At 38.6% G+C, this 16597-nt stretch overlaps 1 protein-coding gene across 1 annotated transcript in view; it reads right to left on the bottom strand.

Annotated features, from left to right (window-relative positions):
* LOC138171520 (zinc finger protein 420-like) overlaps positions 1-13514 on the bottom strand; it is a 17456-nt gene extending 3942 nt beyond the window's left edge. Inside the window, exons 1-5 of the mRNA XM_069101037.1 lie at positions 12669-13514; positions 11530-11632; positions 2929-3055; positions 2123-2218; positions 1-286 (exon numbers count right to left, since the gene is read on the bottom strand). The exon at positions 1-286 is cut by the window's left edge and continues 3942 nt beyond it. Of these exons, the coding sequence (XP_068957138.1) occupies positions 1-286; positions 2123-2218; positions 2929-3055; positions 11530-11550 (530 nt within the window). The 5' untranslated portion in view covers positions 11551-11632; positions 12669-13514. The remainder of the gene's footprint in view (positions 287-2122; positions 2219-2928; positions 3056-11529; positions 11633-12668) is intronic.
* Between the last annotated feature and the right edge of the window lie 3083 nt (positions 13515-16597).

Raw genomic sequence — 16597 nt, 5'->3', positions numbered from 1 at the left:
TCATAAGGCATCTCTCCAGTATGAATTTTCTTATGTGCCTTAAGTGATGTTTTGCTACTTAAGATCTTCCCACATTCATTACATTTGTAAGGTTTCACGCCAGTATGAATTCTTTTATGTAGAGTAAGCTGTACAGTAAGGCGGAAGGCTTTCCCACATTCATTACACTTATAAGGTTTCTCTCCAGTATGAATTCTCTGATGTCGCTTACGTTCTGAATTGAAGTGGAAAGCCTTTCCACATTCCTTACATTCATAAGGTTTTTCTCTAGTAAGTTCTTTGCTCTCTGAAAGGAAGAATAAAGGACTGATTAACTCTGCCTTTTTCCCCTTTCCCAAAGTTTGGAGTTGCTCAAATGATTTTTCTATCATTCTGACCTGAGAGGACTAGTCTCTATGGTCTTTTAATAAGGATTACACTTTATTTTAAGTGAAAATACAATAACTCAGAATTCATATATGTAAATTAATTTACTTAGGATGAAATTACCTGGAGGGATGAATTAGCACTAACCCTACTGTAAATAGGTGACATTTGAATGGAATAAGGAAATGAAAGAAAAAAAAGTTATACACCTTTGAGAGGCTGCAAATATATCCTTACCATCTGAGGTGAAAATAGGGGAAAATAATGAACAGAAAGAATAAGGGGAATCAACAAGTTTAAAGGAAAGATAGGAAGATAGGAAGTTAGCAGAATAAAGAAATATGAGGAAAACAGTGGTCATATTAGGCAACTGTTTTCAAAAATTTCTGCTAAACATCTAATATATCTACTTTGTACCAGATTGATTCAAATTTGTAAGAGTAAGATCCAATTCCAAAAGCTAAAATGATCAAGACATACTGGTAGTTGTCATTAGAGAAATTATTATTATTATTATTATTATTATTGCTTTTTGGAGGGGGGAAGGTAGGGCAATTGGGATTAAGTGATTTTCTCAGTGTGACACAGTGAGTTTTGTGTTGTGTCTGAGGCCGGATTTGAACTCAGGTCCTCTTGACTCCAGGGCTGGTGCTCTATTCACTGTGCCACCTACACACCCCTAGAGAATTATTAAGAGGTACCCAAAACATTCAAACTCAGGTAATCAAAGGAGTCAAAATGAAACAATTTGGATATTATCAACAGTCATCAGATTAGAAAAGATACTTTAAAATAAGAAATCTTGTCAGTCATGCTAAAATAGATACTATTTCAGGTGCTGTTATCATTTCTCTGAAAAGTAACATAGCAATTTAAGTTAATGCTACAAAATGGTCTATATACACTGATCAAATGATCCGACTACTAGGTCTATAGCCTCAAAATTTTATTGAAAGCAAAAAATTCTCTCAAAAGTATCTACAGCATATGTTTGTGAAATAGAACAATACTAAAAACCTATAGGTTCGGTGATAGGGACATGGCTAAACAAATCATGTCATATGAATATCATTGTGCCTTTAGAAATATAGTTTCTTTTTCTTTTTTTTGGAGGGGGGAAGCCAGGGCAATTGGGGTTAAGTGACTTGTCCAACATCAAAGGGCTAGTTAAGTGTTAAGTGTCTGAGGCTGGATTTGAACTCAGGTCCTCCTGACTCCAGGGCCAGTGCTCTATTCACTGCACTACCTAGCCACCCCTATAAATATAATTTCAAAGCATAAAGAAAAACAGAATGACACATAAAATGACAGACTGAAGAAAGGTGAACTAGCTTAGGATTAAATGCTTTAAAAAGTAACACAGCAAAGCAACATAATCACTGGTATGTTGATAACAGAAGGAGAAAAGCCTCATTAATATTTTAAGTAATGTGCTTTACTTTAAAAGGGAGAATGAATTGATGGAAATAAGACTGAAGAATGCCTGCCTAAACTAAGATAACTTTCAAAGAATATAAGAGAAATACCTACGCTGTATTCAGGGAACAACTTTCTTTGAGAGCAATGGTACATGTGAGTAAAGAGATGCATAAAAAAGTAATTTCTTTAAATAAAAAAAACAACTTAGCTCTTTTCAACAGGACCAAGAAGCTATGCTACAACCCCCTTGTTCAATATTTTCTAAGAACTCTGACCTTAAATGATCAACAGAGTTGTACTCTACAATGATTCATTTGCTTGGTTTTTATGTAGTTACCTGGGCAGCTGCTTCTTGGGATAGCTCTCTCTGGCATCCAAGATGCTTCCTTTCTTTCCATTTGGTAGATCACATCTGGCTTGGAAACGGCAAGTCCTGTTCATTGAAAGGGAAAAATGCTAGGGATGATAATTTAAGAATTCTATGTAAGAAAATATGCTACTCTGCTCTCAGTAGAGAGGTGTGAGAATAAGGGTGCAGAATGTATCTTATGTCATCAAAGGCACTGGCTATGTTAGCTAATTTTGTCTGAAATTGTTTTTTTCTTTTTATAACGAATAGTCTGGTTGAGGAGAGGAGTAGGATTTTTTTTAGGTGGAAGGGTAGGAAGGAGAACTGACATCAAGTAAAACATCCATAAAATTTAATAAAAGGATCCCAAACAAGTTTAAGCTTTTTTGGGGGGAGAGGAGGAAGCAAGCATGGTAGAAAGACCTCAAGGATAGTACAAATAACCACTAAAGGATAGTTTTTACTGTATGGGAATGGGTTACAGAGAAAGGCTTTGGAAAAATAGTTCATTTGACACACTCCCTGCTTAGACATGAGAGCACTTTGTATATGATCATACCTCCACAGGGATTAAACAGAAAATCTTGGATTTGAAACAACACAGATGATCTACCATAATAGTAAATTGAGAACTCAGTTTCCAATCATGCTATGCAAAAGGTAGCACAAGTATTCTATCTCTTGGCTACAAAAGGATTAGGAATATCTTCCTTTTGTATTCCAAGGAACAATTGTTAAAATCTTGAAAGTCTCCATAATATATATTAAGACTGCAAAGGTGTAGCTGTTCTTACCCAAAGAGACCAAGTTCCTATAGTTCTCCAGCATCACATCCCTGTACAATGTTTTCTGAGATGGATTCAAATGTACCCACTCCTCCAGAGAGAATTCCACAGCCACATCTTTAAATGTCACTGATTCCTGAAACACCAAAAATATTTGGATATACCCAGGTATAACTGACTATTATGAAGTTTGAATGTGAAGTCACTGCCAGTATGGATTATTTCATTCATTCATGTGAAACACCTAACAGAGCCTGGTATGTAGCAGGCATTTAAAATTCCTTTCCCATTAGATTATAAGCACCTTGAAGGCAGGGCCTATTTTTGTCTTCCTTTGTATCCTCAGGACTCAACAAAGTGCTTAATTAATGCTTATTGGTTTTAGTGGTTCCAAGGATATCAATTTTACCTCCTGTACCCATGGCTCCTATTTCTACCCTCTCAGCTCAAGTAGTAATATGCCTAAGCCTTCTCTATTTGCTGAAATAAAATAATAAAAATGAAATAGTGAAACATAGCTTTCATATGGTCCTAAGTCATTCCTTACGGGTTAAACATTCTCAGATCCTTTTAGGAATCAGCACAAGCTCTTCACCATTAAAATATTTACCTTCTTTAAAAAAAAATTTAATATTTATTTAATATTTTATTTTCCCCCAACTGCAAGCAAAAACAACTATTAAGGGAATTCCAGGGCAAAGATGGCAAAGTGAAGGAACTGCCTAAAGCCTTAATGAATTCCCCTAAAAACAATATTTAAAAAGCCTTAGAACCAATTTAGGAGTAGGGAAGCAGTTTACCAGAACAGCAGGAAAGGCCTGTCTCAGTAGGGTGGAAAGGCAGGCTGTGAGGCTCAATTAAAGGCACCAACAAGGCCCTGAGTTTGAAGCATGGGACAGTGCAAGATTAGAGCCCAGCTACGACATAAAAGCACAGAGTTATAATAGAAAAAGAAACAAGTAAAAAAAGAACTTGAATACAGACAAGGAGGATCAAGGCACAAATTTAGCAGAGGATGACAGTGTCAAAATGTCAACATGAAAAGCCTCAAAGAAAAATGTAAATGGGTCCAAAGTCCAAAATCAACTTCTGGAAGAGCTTGGAAAGGCTTAAAAAAAAAAAAAGTAAAAGAAAAGTAGGGAAAATAAATGTGAGTAATACAAGAGAATTATGAAAAAAGGGTCAATAGCTTGGTAAAATAAACATACAAAATGGAAAAAGATATACAAAAATTCACAGAAGAAAACAGCTCCTGAAAAAATGAAACAGGTCAAATGGAAAAGGTGGTACAAAAGCTCAAAGAAAACAATTCCTTAAAAATCAAAATTGGGCAAGTGGAAATTCATGATTCCACTAGACTGCAAGAAACTATACAACAAAATCAAAAGAAGAAAATGTGAAATTTCTCATTGGAAAAACAACTGAAATGGAAAATAGATCCAAGAAAGATAACGTAAGAATCACCAGATTACCTGGAAACCATCAACAAAAGAGTCTTGACATCATCTTTCAAGAAATTATCCAGGAAAACCACCCTTACATTCTAGAACCAGAAGGCAAAATAGAAATTGAAAGAATTAATTGATTACCACCTGAAAGAGATCCCAAAACGAAAACTCCCAGGAATATCATAATCAAATTCCAGAGTCAAGGAGAAACTACTAAAAGCAGTCAGAAAGAAACAAGTATCACAGAGCCACTGCCAGGATCACACAGGATTTAGTAGCTTCTATATTACAGAAACAGAGAGCTTTGAATATGATATTCCAGAAGGGAAAGCAGTTAGTATTACCACCAAGAGTCATCTACCCAGTAAAACTGAGCAAAATCCTTCAGGGAAAAAGAATCGACATTTAATGATGTAGAAGATTTTGAAGATTCCTAATGAAAAGACTACAGCTGAATAAAACAAATTGATTTTTAAATACAAGAGAGAACATAAAAAGAAATATAAAAAGGTAAACAAGAAATAAGAAACTTAAGATTCAATAAGGTTAATCTGTTCATATTCCTATAAGGGAAGATGATTATTTGTCACTCTTAAGAACTTTATCGATATACAGGGAAAGAGGAGTATATTGTGTGATAATTAACTCTGATAGACTTACCTCTTCTTAGCAATAGAAGGATCAAAGACAACTCCAAAAAACTCAGGATGGGAAAAAAAAAAAACCTATGGAGTCTGAATGCAGATCAAAGTATACTATTTGTTCTTTTTTTGTTTTTATTTCTTCTTTCTTGAGGTTCCTCACATTGGTTCTAATTCTTCTTTACAACATGACTAATGTGAAAATGTTTAATGTGAAATGTAGAGCCTATATCAGATTGCATGCTGTCCTGGGGTGGGTGGAGGGGAAAGAGGGGAGAAAATTTAGAGCTCAAAATCCTATGGAAATGAATGCTGAAAACTGAAAATAATTAAATATTTGAAAGAAAGTAAAGCATAAGCTAATTCATAAGAGGGCCCTGAAATTTGAAATCTTGGCAATTAATGGCCCTTGTGAAAATTGAGATTTTAAACTGTTAACATTAGTGATTACAGAGTTAGTAGTTGATTTAATTTAATCCAAAAATTAAATTAATGTGATAAAGATTTCTATCAATTCAAAGTCATCAGAAAATTAACTCCTCTTTGATGAAAGACTAAAATTAAACTCTTAACTGCTTAATTAAACACAATAATTTCATAACCTATAGTATTGGAAAATATCACAAACTTTGTGAAAGGAAGAGGCAATTAGTAACTATAGCTTATTCACAGGGAAATAAAAGGTGCTTATGAGTTCCTTTACACATTTACATACCAGCACCAAAATGAAAGTTGCTTTTATACAATAGATTATAAATTGAGAAACCATCATTGGTCTCTGGCTGACCCACCTAGTCATTACCAAGTAAACTACTCTGTGAAATGGATGGATAAATGCTTCTCTAACATAGAAGAGGTTAACTTTGAGAGGGGCATAGAAAACTTCTCCAAAGTCATCCTCCTTACTGAAACCTGTGACACCACAATGAGGAACTAGGAGGGACCTTATATTCTGCAGTTGTGCTAAGGGACTTTTGACTATCACTTACAAAATCTATGTGACTATAACCAATTCCAATTGCCCAAGGACCCTCAAAGAGACTGGAATGAACTAAACATTTATAAGCCTTTAAGAATCATAAAATGTAACCATATTACAATTAATGGGATTTGTTTAATAAAAATGTACTAAAGTATAAGGGAAAATTCACTAAAATGAAGATTAAATCTGTAGATAGTCTTAAATAGTATTGGGAAATAAAGACTAGAGGATTAAGCAAGTAGAATAAAGAAAGAAAAGGGTCAGAATAGAATATGGAAAGGGTACTTTTGAAGGGCTTTAATCAAAGTCCACTGGAGGGATATGAAAAGAAAAGAAGGAAATTTAAGCAAGTAGAGATGAAAGAAGAAATGGGTAGAGTGAAAGCAAAGTTAGACTCTGTTTGCACTGGCACAGTATGATTGGAGAGTTTGAAAGTAAAAGGCTTTGGAGTTTTGAGGAAAGGTTTTGACTCAACTGAAATAAAAAAATGATTTAGGGAAATGACTCTTTGACAAGTACTACAAGTCTCCCTTCACCAATCAACAGAAGACTACAAAAAAATTTCCTAAGATTGGAAAGGATTAAGTAGAAGTTTGACAAATATAAATTAAATAAATGATTGATAGAGAAAATGCAGTTTCTTTGGTTTGGTTTAATAAGTTATGCTAGAGGCTTTTGTTAAATACTTATTAAGTAGCTTTTGCTGACAGGGCTACAATCAGAAAACCTTGGGGTAAGGAGAAATGTGACCTTTAATGGCTATCTTACACTGGCAGGGCTAAGTTAGGAGATTAAAAGGAACTGATTTGGTTCTGTTATTATAAACTGAATTCTTTTTTTTTTTAATCAATTGAGGTTAAGTAACTTGCCCAATATATATTTTTGTGTGGGTGTTAAGTATCTGAGGCCAGAACTGATCCCTGGTCCTCCCAGCTCTCTTACTCACTGCGCCACCTAGCCACCCCATATACTGAACTTTTTTTTTTTTTTTTGCCTTTTGAAGGGCAATTGGGTTTAAGTAACTTGCCCAAGGTTATTACACAGCTAGGGTTTTTTTGTGTATGTATTAAGTGTCTGAGGCCAGATCCAAACCCAGGTTCCTCCTGACTCTGGGGCTGGTGCTTTACTGCACCACCTAGCCGCCCCAATAAACTGAACTCTTAAAAGAATGCTACAAAGCTAGTAAGTGTCTGAGGGTGCTTTTGAATTCAGGTCCTCCTAACTTCAGGGCCAGTGCTCTGTCCACTGGGCCACCTAGCTGCCCCTAAGAGTTAACTTTAAATAGTGAGGTTCATGTAAGATCATTTAGAAAATCATGAGAGCCTATCTATTAATAATTAGTAAATAGTAAAGCAACATTTTTGAACAACTGAATGTGTACACTGGTATTAGTTAACAATACATGAGTAAAAATCCAGAATATAATTATTCTTAAATGGAAGTTCAATAGAATCTTGATACTTATTAAGAAATGAGAAAAATAACAATAATTCATTCCTAAGCTGCAGTTAGTGAAATTTTGCTGTTTGAGGAAAAATCTCTTGGGACTTTAATCCGTTGCTATTCTAAGTTCCAATTTCAGGTATCTGTGTCTAAAATGCAGTTAGGTGATGCATGGATAGAGTACTAGGCCACAAGTCAGGAAGACTCATCTTCCTGAGTTCAAATCTGGCCTCAGATACTTCCTAGCTATGTGACCCTGGGCAAATCATGTAACCTTGCTTGCTTGAGTTTCCTCATCTGTAAAATGGGCTGAAGAAGGAAGTGGCAAACCACTGCCAGTACCTATGACCAGAAAACCCAAATGGAGTCACAAACAGTCCAATAAAAGTAAAAAGAAATAAGAAACAACAATGTGTGTCTTACTTCTCTAAGTCCACTAGTTCATTAATCAAGGGAAAGGCCATGTTTTCCTGCAGTCTGAAGACTGCCTCTGGCAAAGTTAATTTCCCTATCTTGGTAAACAAAAACATTTTCCCACCATAGGTATATCTCAGCCTAAATTCTGTGGCTCATGCTGAGTGACTGGCTATTGACTATGATTCACACCTGAAATCAGACAGAACTGAGGAATAGTGCTGATGCTGCTGTATCTCTCCCTTTTTTCTCAAATGGCAAATTCCATTGATAAGGATGAATGTATAATGATGCCTCATTTTTTTCATTATAATAAACAAAGGAGATAAACCACCTTGGCAAACTTTGATTGCATAATATATAGTACTACTATAGGAAAAATTTTCAATTGTTATTTGAATTACAAATAAGAGACCATTCAAGGCTTAACCTTGTTAACAATAGAGAAAACACTTTCCTTGTTTCCTAAGGTCTTTTTTTTTTTTTTTAAGCAATCGGGGTTAAGTAACTTGCTCAAGGTTACTCGGGCAGGTGTTTCTGGGTGGGTGCTAAGTGTCTGAGGCCGGGATTCGATCTCCAGGTCTTCTCAACACTGGAGCCAGTGCTCTTACTCGCTGTGCTACCTGGCTGCCCCTTCCTAAGGTCTTCTTAACACACTGTATAATGAGTCATCCAACTTATAATTGCTATGGTATTTCATTTATAGGACACCAATACTACAACATCCTTTCATTATGCTAATATAATCATAATATCCTCCTAAGGGGGAGGGAATGATTTAGAAACAAATTCAGATAAAGACAGATCAGAATACATATAACTTTTAAAAATTAAATGAAGCACACAATTTTCAAGTAACAAGACTTGTGTACACATGGCTCGCATATTCACACGACACTGATGGAATACACATTAGCCTATTTTCTGGTTTTAAATGCTTATTCTTTTCCTTTTATGAATTCTAATTCTGAAATAAAAATTAAAACATATGAGAGTCTCACTTTACAGGTTAGTTCCTCATGCATTTCTTTTAGGACTGACAGCACTGTCCATATATAAGATACCAGGTTTTGATGAAAAACAGCCAGAGACATGTTAGGACTAAAATTCTCTGAAGGCTGAGGTGTAAGTTCCTAATTTGATATTCTATAGCTCACCACCTCAAGAGTTACTAAATTATACTAAGATCTGTTTTGTAAAAGGGTATATCCAAGAACACCTAAGTACCTCTGAGGTTCCTACAAGACCCACCTTCAGAGTAGCCATCAACTGAGAGCTACTCCAAAATGAGGTCATGAGAATTTGTTTCCAGGGATCGCACAAAACATCTGAAACGCAACTTGTGATTAAATGGACACTGAGAGTGGGCTACTTTGTTACCAAAGGCACTTGTTCAGTGTATTACCTGGAAGACTCATTAATTTTACATTTTCCATGTGGCATTTTCTCTGTAAGGCTAACTTAGATAAGGGGACTCCCCTCAATGGATTTTGTGACAGTGACAGGCAGCAAGACTGCAACACAAAGGAGCTGCTAAGTCATGGAAGTCTATTCTTGTCTAGCCACAATAAGCAGATGGAGAAGGCATGAGGGACTTATCACTTTTTGCTGGGTCATTTGTAACAATCAACTAGCAACAGTAATAATCAAACCTCTCATGGCTGGCCTTATACAAAATGTTGAATCCAGGGGGAGAAAAAAGAGAGAAAGAAAGCAACTAAACCAATTTCTTTAATGAATATCTAGGTAAAATATTAAAGAATATATTAGCAGGGATTCCAACAAATTTATCACAAAGACCATATATTATGCCAGGTTGCATTTATACCAGGAATACGGAGCAGGTTAAATATTAGGAAAACTACAGGTATAACTGACCATGTCAGTAACAAAAAAAACCGAAAATCATATATTCATATCAACAGATACGGAAAAAGCTTTTGAAAAAACACAAAACCTATTCCTACTAAAAACCACAATATAGCATAGGAATAAATGGAGCTTTTCTTAATATAAGTAGTATCTATAAAAACCAAGCACAAGCATTATTTCCAATGGAGACAAATTAGAAGCCTTCCCAAAAAAGATCAGAGGTGAAGCAAGGATAAACATTATCAAAACTTTTATTCAATATTATACTAGAAATGCTAGCTATAGTAATAAAACGAGAAAAAGAAATAGAAGGAATAAAGCAACAAGGAAAAAAAATCATCATACTTTCTAGATGAAACGATGGTATACTTAAGAGAACTCTAAAGAATTAATTAAAAAAAAGTTGAAACTATGAAGAACTTTAGCAAAATATAACATGAATTCACATACATCATCATCATTTCTATATATTACCAACAAAACTCAGAATTAAGAGACAGAACAAGAGATTCCATTTAAAGTAACAGCAGATAACATAAAATACTTGGCAGTCTCTCTATGCAGGCACACCCAGGATACATGAACATAAATACAAAACATTTGTTACGGAAATAAAGATAGATATAAACAAATGCAGAATTAATAATTGCTCATGGACAAATGGAAAATTCTAACTAAATTAATTTACTTATTCAGTGCCACACCAATAAAACTACCAAAGAATTTTTTCTATACTCTGGGGAAAAATAATAAAATTTCTCAGGAAGAAAAGGTCAACAATACCAAGAAAATCAATTTTTAAAATGCAGAAAGGTAATTTAGCAGTCAAAAGATTTTTTAAAATATTAAAGGCAGTAATCATCAAAACAATTTGGTGAGGGTAAAGAAATCCAGGGGTTGATCAGTGAAATAGATTAGGTACATGAAATACAAAGGTAAATGACCATAATAATCTAGTGGTTCAAAAATCCAAGGATCCAAGCTGTGGGAGCAAGAACTCAGTATTTGATAAAAACTGCTGGGAAAACCGCAAAAGGACTCCGGCAAAAACAAGGTATGGACCAACATCTCACAGGGTATACCAAGATAAGGTCAAAATGGGTACATGATTTAAATACAAAGGATGATATCATGAGCAAAGTAGGAAGAATTAACCTGTCATATTTATGGATAAGGGAAGAACCTGTGACTAAACAAGAGACATAGACGATCACAGGAGGCATAATTCTAGTTATATAAATTTAAGTCTTTGCAAAAACAAAACCAATGCAGCCAAAATATAAAGACAAGCAGGAAAATGGAAAAAGAATTTTTTTATAACACAATTCTCTAAATAAAGGCCTCATTTCTCAAACATATATGGAACTGAGTCAATTTATAAAACCCATTCTGCAATTGAAAAAAAAAAGGTCAAAGCATATTAACAAGCACATTTCAAAAGAAGAAATCAAAACTATCCAGTGATAGTCCAATGAAAAATTTTCAAAATCACTAATAGAAAAAATGCAAATTGCAACTTAGAGATACCATTTCACATCTTTTAGACTGGCTAAATTGGAGGTAGGTGGTCAGAAAAACATGAAAAAATTTGTATGAACTGAGGCAAAATAAACTGAGCAGAATCAGAACATTCTGTACAGTAACAGGACTACTGTAACAATAATCAGCACTGAGAGACAATCTACTCTGATTCATACAATGATCCCTGAAAATTCCAAAGGGCTCATGATGAAAAATGAAGAGAACTGAAGAACTCTGCAATGGATTAAAGCACAGTTGTTTGGGTTTTCTTTCCTTTTATTGCTCTTACCTTCTTTTTTCTCAGCAGCATGACTAATATGGAAATGTTTTGCCTGACTTCACATGCATAATGTGCATCCTCTTGCTTGCATTCTCAATAAGCAGTAGAAGAGCTGGATGGAGGGAAAGAATTTTGAACTCAAAGCTTTAAAATGTCTGAAAGAAGTCAAAGTGAACGTCAGACAATTTCTCTGTTAAGGGGAGGACAAAGAGCTGGCTTCTGTGTGCTCCTTTGGCTCTACATGCGGGATGCTCTGATTCCCACAGTTCCTAGGGCTACAGGAGAGAGAAACACATGCCATGGTCTCCAAAGGGACACGGAATTTCAGGGAAGCAGCAGCTGGCGCTCACCCTTCGGGTCCTGGCTGTCAGGGGCACGGGGACCCTCCCCTTGGGCACCATGAAACCACCTTATGGGGGAGAGCAGCGCCCCCCCCCCCAGGCAAAGGCCCTGGGGAGGAGACACTCAGGGCAGGCTCTATGGGGCCCCCGCCCGAGGCTGGAAATCCCCACTTCCCTGTCGAGGGGGCACCGGGGAGGGGGGCTCTGGAGACCATCTCTTTACAGACAGAGAGCTCTGATCGACCCCCAGCAGCATCAGGGAAGGCTTCCCAGAGGAGGAGGGGGCAGCCAGGGGGAAGAGAAGGAGATGAGGCCCAAGGAAGTCTGGGCAGACAGAGGGAGCAGGGGACCGGGGCGGAAGGCGGGCGGTGGCGCACGGATCCCCTGCAGAACCAGGGAAGGCTTCCCGGAGGAGGGGGTGCCCCGGAGGATGCCGGGAAGAGGACATGAGGCCACAGAGAAGGCCGAACCAAGGACCAAAGGGACACACATCCCAAGGGGATCCCTGCAGACTCCTAGTACAGGCGGAAGGAACATGCCTGGAGCGGCAGGTTGAGACCAGGCCAAGAGTCCAGGGCAAGTGTCTGAGGCTGGACTGGAATCCAGCTCCGCCTACAACACTCCTCCCCTCCCCTCCCAAACCCCCACACACAACCCGGGAAGCCCTCCCGGGCTTCTTTCCTCCCCTGGTGGACCCTCCTTCCCATTCTCTGTGAGCTCCTCAACCAGCCCCCAGGACCCCGACCCCACCGCAGCACCGCAGCCGGCTTCCGCTGGGGCCCGGCCCCGCTCTCAGCTCCCGCTCACCTCTTAGCAAGTCGGCTCCCGACCGAAGAGGACCACAAATAACCAAGAAAGACAGGGAAAGAGATGTGGCGGAAGTGACCTAAAGGATGGCCCACCCTCTCTTTGGAAAATGCCCCCCGAGGTGCCCACGGCCTTCTGGGAATGGTAGTCTGGAGGCTGAGGCGCCTTCTGCGCATGCCTGAGGCTCGGCCCCTCCCCTGGCCTAGAAGGTAATCTTGCCTTCCTGTTTGCCCTGCCCCCTCCGCTCCTCCCGTTAGCTTCTGAACGGTCTTCAGAGTCCCAGAGCCCACAGGGAGTCATCAGGACTGGGGTTCCAGACCTGGAGGGGCTCTGGGGCTCCTCCCAGCCTAGTCCACCCCTAGGTCTCTCCTACTCCGCAGCCACTCCCAACAGGCCGCAGCCCTAAGAAGTGTTTCTTGTGTGCAGCTTTCTTCCCGGAGGAAGTGATATGACCAGGAAAGGAAGCAGTGGCTCCGAGGAAGGAAACCATGACCTGAGGGCAGCCCCCGGGGGTTTCCAGGCCCGAGGAGCAGGACACGCAGAGGCCCCAGGCAGCAGGAGAGTTCGGGAGGGCGCAGGCTCCGGCCACAGCGGGGAACCGGGGGACGACGGAAGGCTTTGCTGTGGCCTGGGCCCTGTGTGTTGGGGAAAGACCGGGGATCGGAGAAGGGCGGGGATCGGAGAAGGGCCGGGCCCGTGTGGGCTCCCTGGAACGAGGATCTCGGCCCGGGGGCAGGAGGCGGGGCCAGGACGTGCCCGCTTTGCGTCTGTCTAGGAGACGGACCCAAGGGAAGCTAGGAGAGGGTGAGGCCCCTTAGCTGCTTGCAGAATGCCCCGCGTTTGAGAGATGGACTAAATAAAACTGAGTCATCATCCACCTGGAGCTTCCCATGTTCCAGACCCTGTTATAAGTCCTTTACACTGACTCTCTTAACGGGTCCTCACAACAACCCTGAGAAGCCGGTGCTGTTATAATCCCATTTTATAGATGTGGAAACTAGGGTAAGGACAGCATCACACAGCTAGCAGGTGCCTCAACTTGGATTTGAACTCAAGTCTTCCTGGTTCCACACCCAGAACTCTGTCCACTGCATAGGGGAAACTGAAGTCTTCCCCTCCCAGACTGATTCTATTGTTAAGGCAAACTAGCCCCTCTTTTGCCTTGATTCTTACCTAGTTTTTAATCACCTAATGGATCTTGCCTCAGACAAACTGAGACCTGGGAAAGACCTCAGCTTAAAAAGTCCAAGACCTCCCATTGCATCAGGAGTCAGCTATCCTGATCTACTTCTTGCCATGTGAATCTGAATAAAGTGAGGCCGATGACTTTGCTTAGCTCTACCTCACTTAAAGTCAATTCACTTGCAAGTCAAGACATCACCCTCCTGATGTCATTGTTCCTCTTCCAAACAATCCGCTGCGCCACCTAGCTGCCCCTGCTTTCTCCCTAAGTATTAAAAGAACTGACAAATATGAGTGCTGGGCCGTTTTGACTGTGATATTTCCTAGATGATGAAATGAATAACAAGAGGAAAACAACAGGAGAAAGAGAAATATCCAAATGTTCAAAAAGCAGAACAGAACCAGGAAGGTATAGGTGCACTGCTGTTGTTCTGTCCTGTTCAGTTGCCATTTCCTTCTATGGCTCATTTTAGAGGTGAGGAAACTGAGCATTAAACAAAATTGAATGACTTGCCCTAGATCACAAATTTAAGTGGTTTAAGGCCAAATATGAATTCAGTCCTATTGGTGCCACTCTATCAATTTTGCCATCTAACTGCTCTCATGGGCTCCGTGAGGGCTTTCTATTAACTGAAAAAGTTCTAAGTTGTATTTTCAAATGCTAATTAATATTTTTGTCTTTACTTTGCCTTCCCCTGCACAAATTTATTTTTCCCCTTCCCTGTACAAAGTTACCCATTATAACAAGGAATAAAAAGAGAGTTCAATAAATATAATTAACACTTTTATTGCTTAAGACAGCATAAGTCATATTCCACAAATATGGCAGAAAAGAAAAATAAGTGGTGGAGAAGAGGTGGTAAAATAAGGGCACTAATGCACTGTTGCTGAACTAACCATCATGGAGTGTAATTTGAAACTATGCTGAAAGGGCATCATCACCTTTGTGTGTACCCTTTAATCCAGCCAGCAATACTAGTGTTGGTAAGTATCTCAAAGAGATCAAAGAAAAGGACGTAGAAGTCCTTCCAAAAATGTTTATAGCAGCTCTTTTTGTGATGACAAAGAATTGAAAATTGAGAGGATGCCCAGTAATTGGGGAATAACTAAACTAATTGTGATATAAGATTGTGATGGAATACTATTGTACCATAAGAAATAATGAGAACGATTTCAGAAAAGGATTTATAGGAACTGAAGGAAAGTGGAGACAAAAGGGAGCACTGTAAACAGTAAGTATCCTGAGCAATAGTGATCCAAGACAATTCCTAAGGACTTAAGGAGAAAAAATGCTATCTATATCCACAGAAAGAACTGATGGACTCTAAATGCAGACCAAAGTACACTTTTCAAAGTTTCCTTATTCAAGATTTTTACTTTTTGTTTTCTGTTTTCTTTTACAACATAGCTAACATAGATATATTCTGCATGATGACAAAGATATAATCTTCCTCAAACTGCTTGCCTTGTCAAGGAGTGGGGAGAAAAGGGAAGGAATTTGGAACTCAAAATTAAAAAAAAAACAAATGTTAAAAATTGTTTTACCTGCAATTGAGAAATAAATTTTTTTAAGTCCTCTTTAATTAAATATCACTTTCCCATCCCATTTTGGTAAGTACGTTATTCTAGGTTGCAGTACTACTTACTTTGCTTTATAAAATAACGTGTTCCGAGCCTTATATTCCTTGATTCGATGCAGATTTTGATATATCATTTGATATGTGTATCCCCAGAGCTGTGAGCTACAAATAGTAAGATCACTTGCATAATTATAGGAGGCTATCTAGAGATCCTCCACCTTTGTTTTCCCTTGTCACTGTAACTGTGGTGTGACAGAAGTGACTCAACTATATGGAAAGTCCCCCAACTGTTTTTGTACCTCTGGATCATTTTCTCCTGTCCTGCACAGGGAGGCGATTTTATGACCACCTAGACAATGGAGATGCCCTCTACTTCACCTATCTTGTGACCACCTAGTCAGTGAAAATATTTCCTACTTTGCCCAATCTATGGCACTGATGATACATTGTTTTGCTTATTTTAGTCTATGAATCATATGTCAACCAATGGAATTACCATGTATTTGGTATAGCTGTTCTTAAATGTTTAGATATCTAACTATAAAAAAATATGGCCTTAGAGGGGGCAACTCAGATTGCAAGAAAGATCTCTCCAATAAGTTGTATCTTACTCTTCAAGGCCTTCACACATTTATTACACATTCTTAAGGTTCTCTCTCCTATGCATTCTCTGGTGTGGAGTAACTTCTGAACTCAGGGAGAAGATTTTTCCACATACATTACATTCAAATAGTTCATCCTTGGAGGCCTGCCCACATTCACTACTTCTCTCTTGCTGTGCCACTAGTCTCTCACTAAGGATCACAGTTTATCTTATGTAAAAGTATAACAACTCAAAGTGAACATGCATAAATTCATTGACGTAAGATGAAATTACCTGGAGGGATGAATGAGTCCTTACTCTACTGCAAATAGATGACATGTCAATGAAATGAAAGACAATCCATAAAAAGCAGATAGTTTTGACAGCTTACAAATATAGTCTTTTCACCTGAGGTGAAAGTAGGATCGGAAAACACTCAACTGAAAGAAAAAGGAGAATCAGTGAAGAGAGTGAGGGGGAAAAATAGGCAGAGATATCAAGTAAGAAAAATAAAGAAGACATAAAAAAGGGGGGCTGTGTAATGCGAATGTAAATTTTAAAGATCTTCCCTGCCCCTAGGCTAA

This window comes from Petaurus breviceps, unplaced genomic scaffold (assembly GCF_028583685.1).
Source record: "Petaurus breviceps papuanus isolate PSGF00001 unplaced genomic scaffold, PetGlider_PUasm1.0 446, whole genome shotgun sequence".
Lineage (NCBI taxonomy): Eukaryota > Metazoa > Chordata > Mammalia > Diprotodontia > Petauridae > Petaurus > Petaurus breviceps.
The sequence above is the reverse complement of the archived record's forward strand: the minus strand, read 5'-3'. Positions and strand labels throughout refer to the sequence as shown.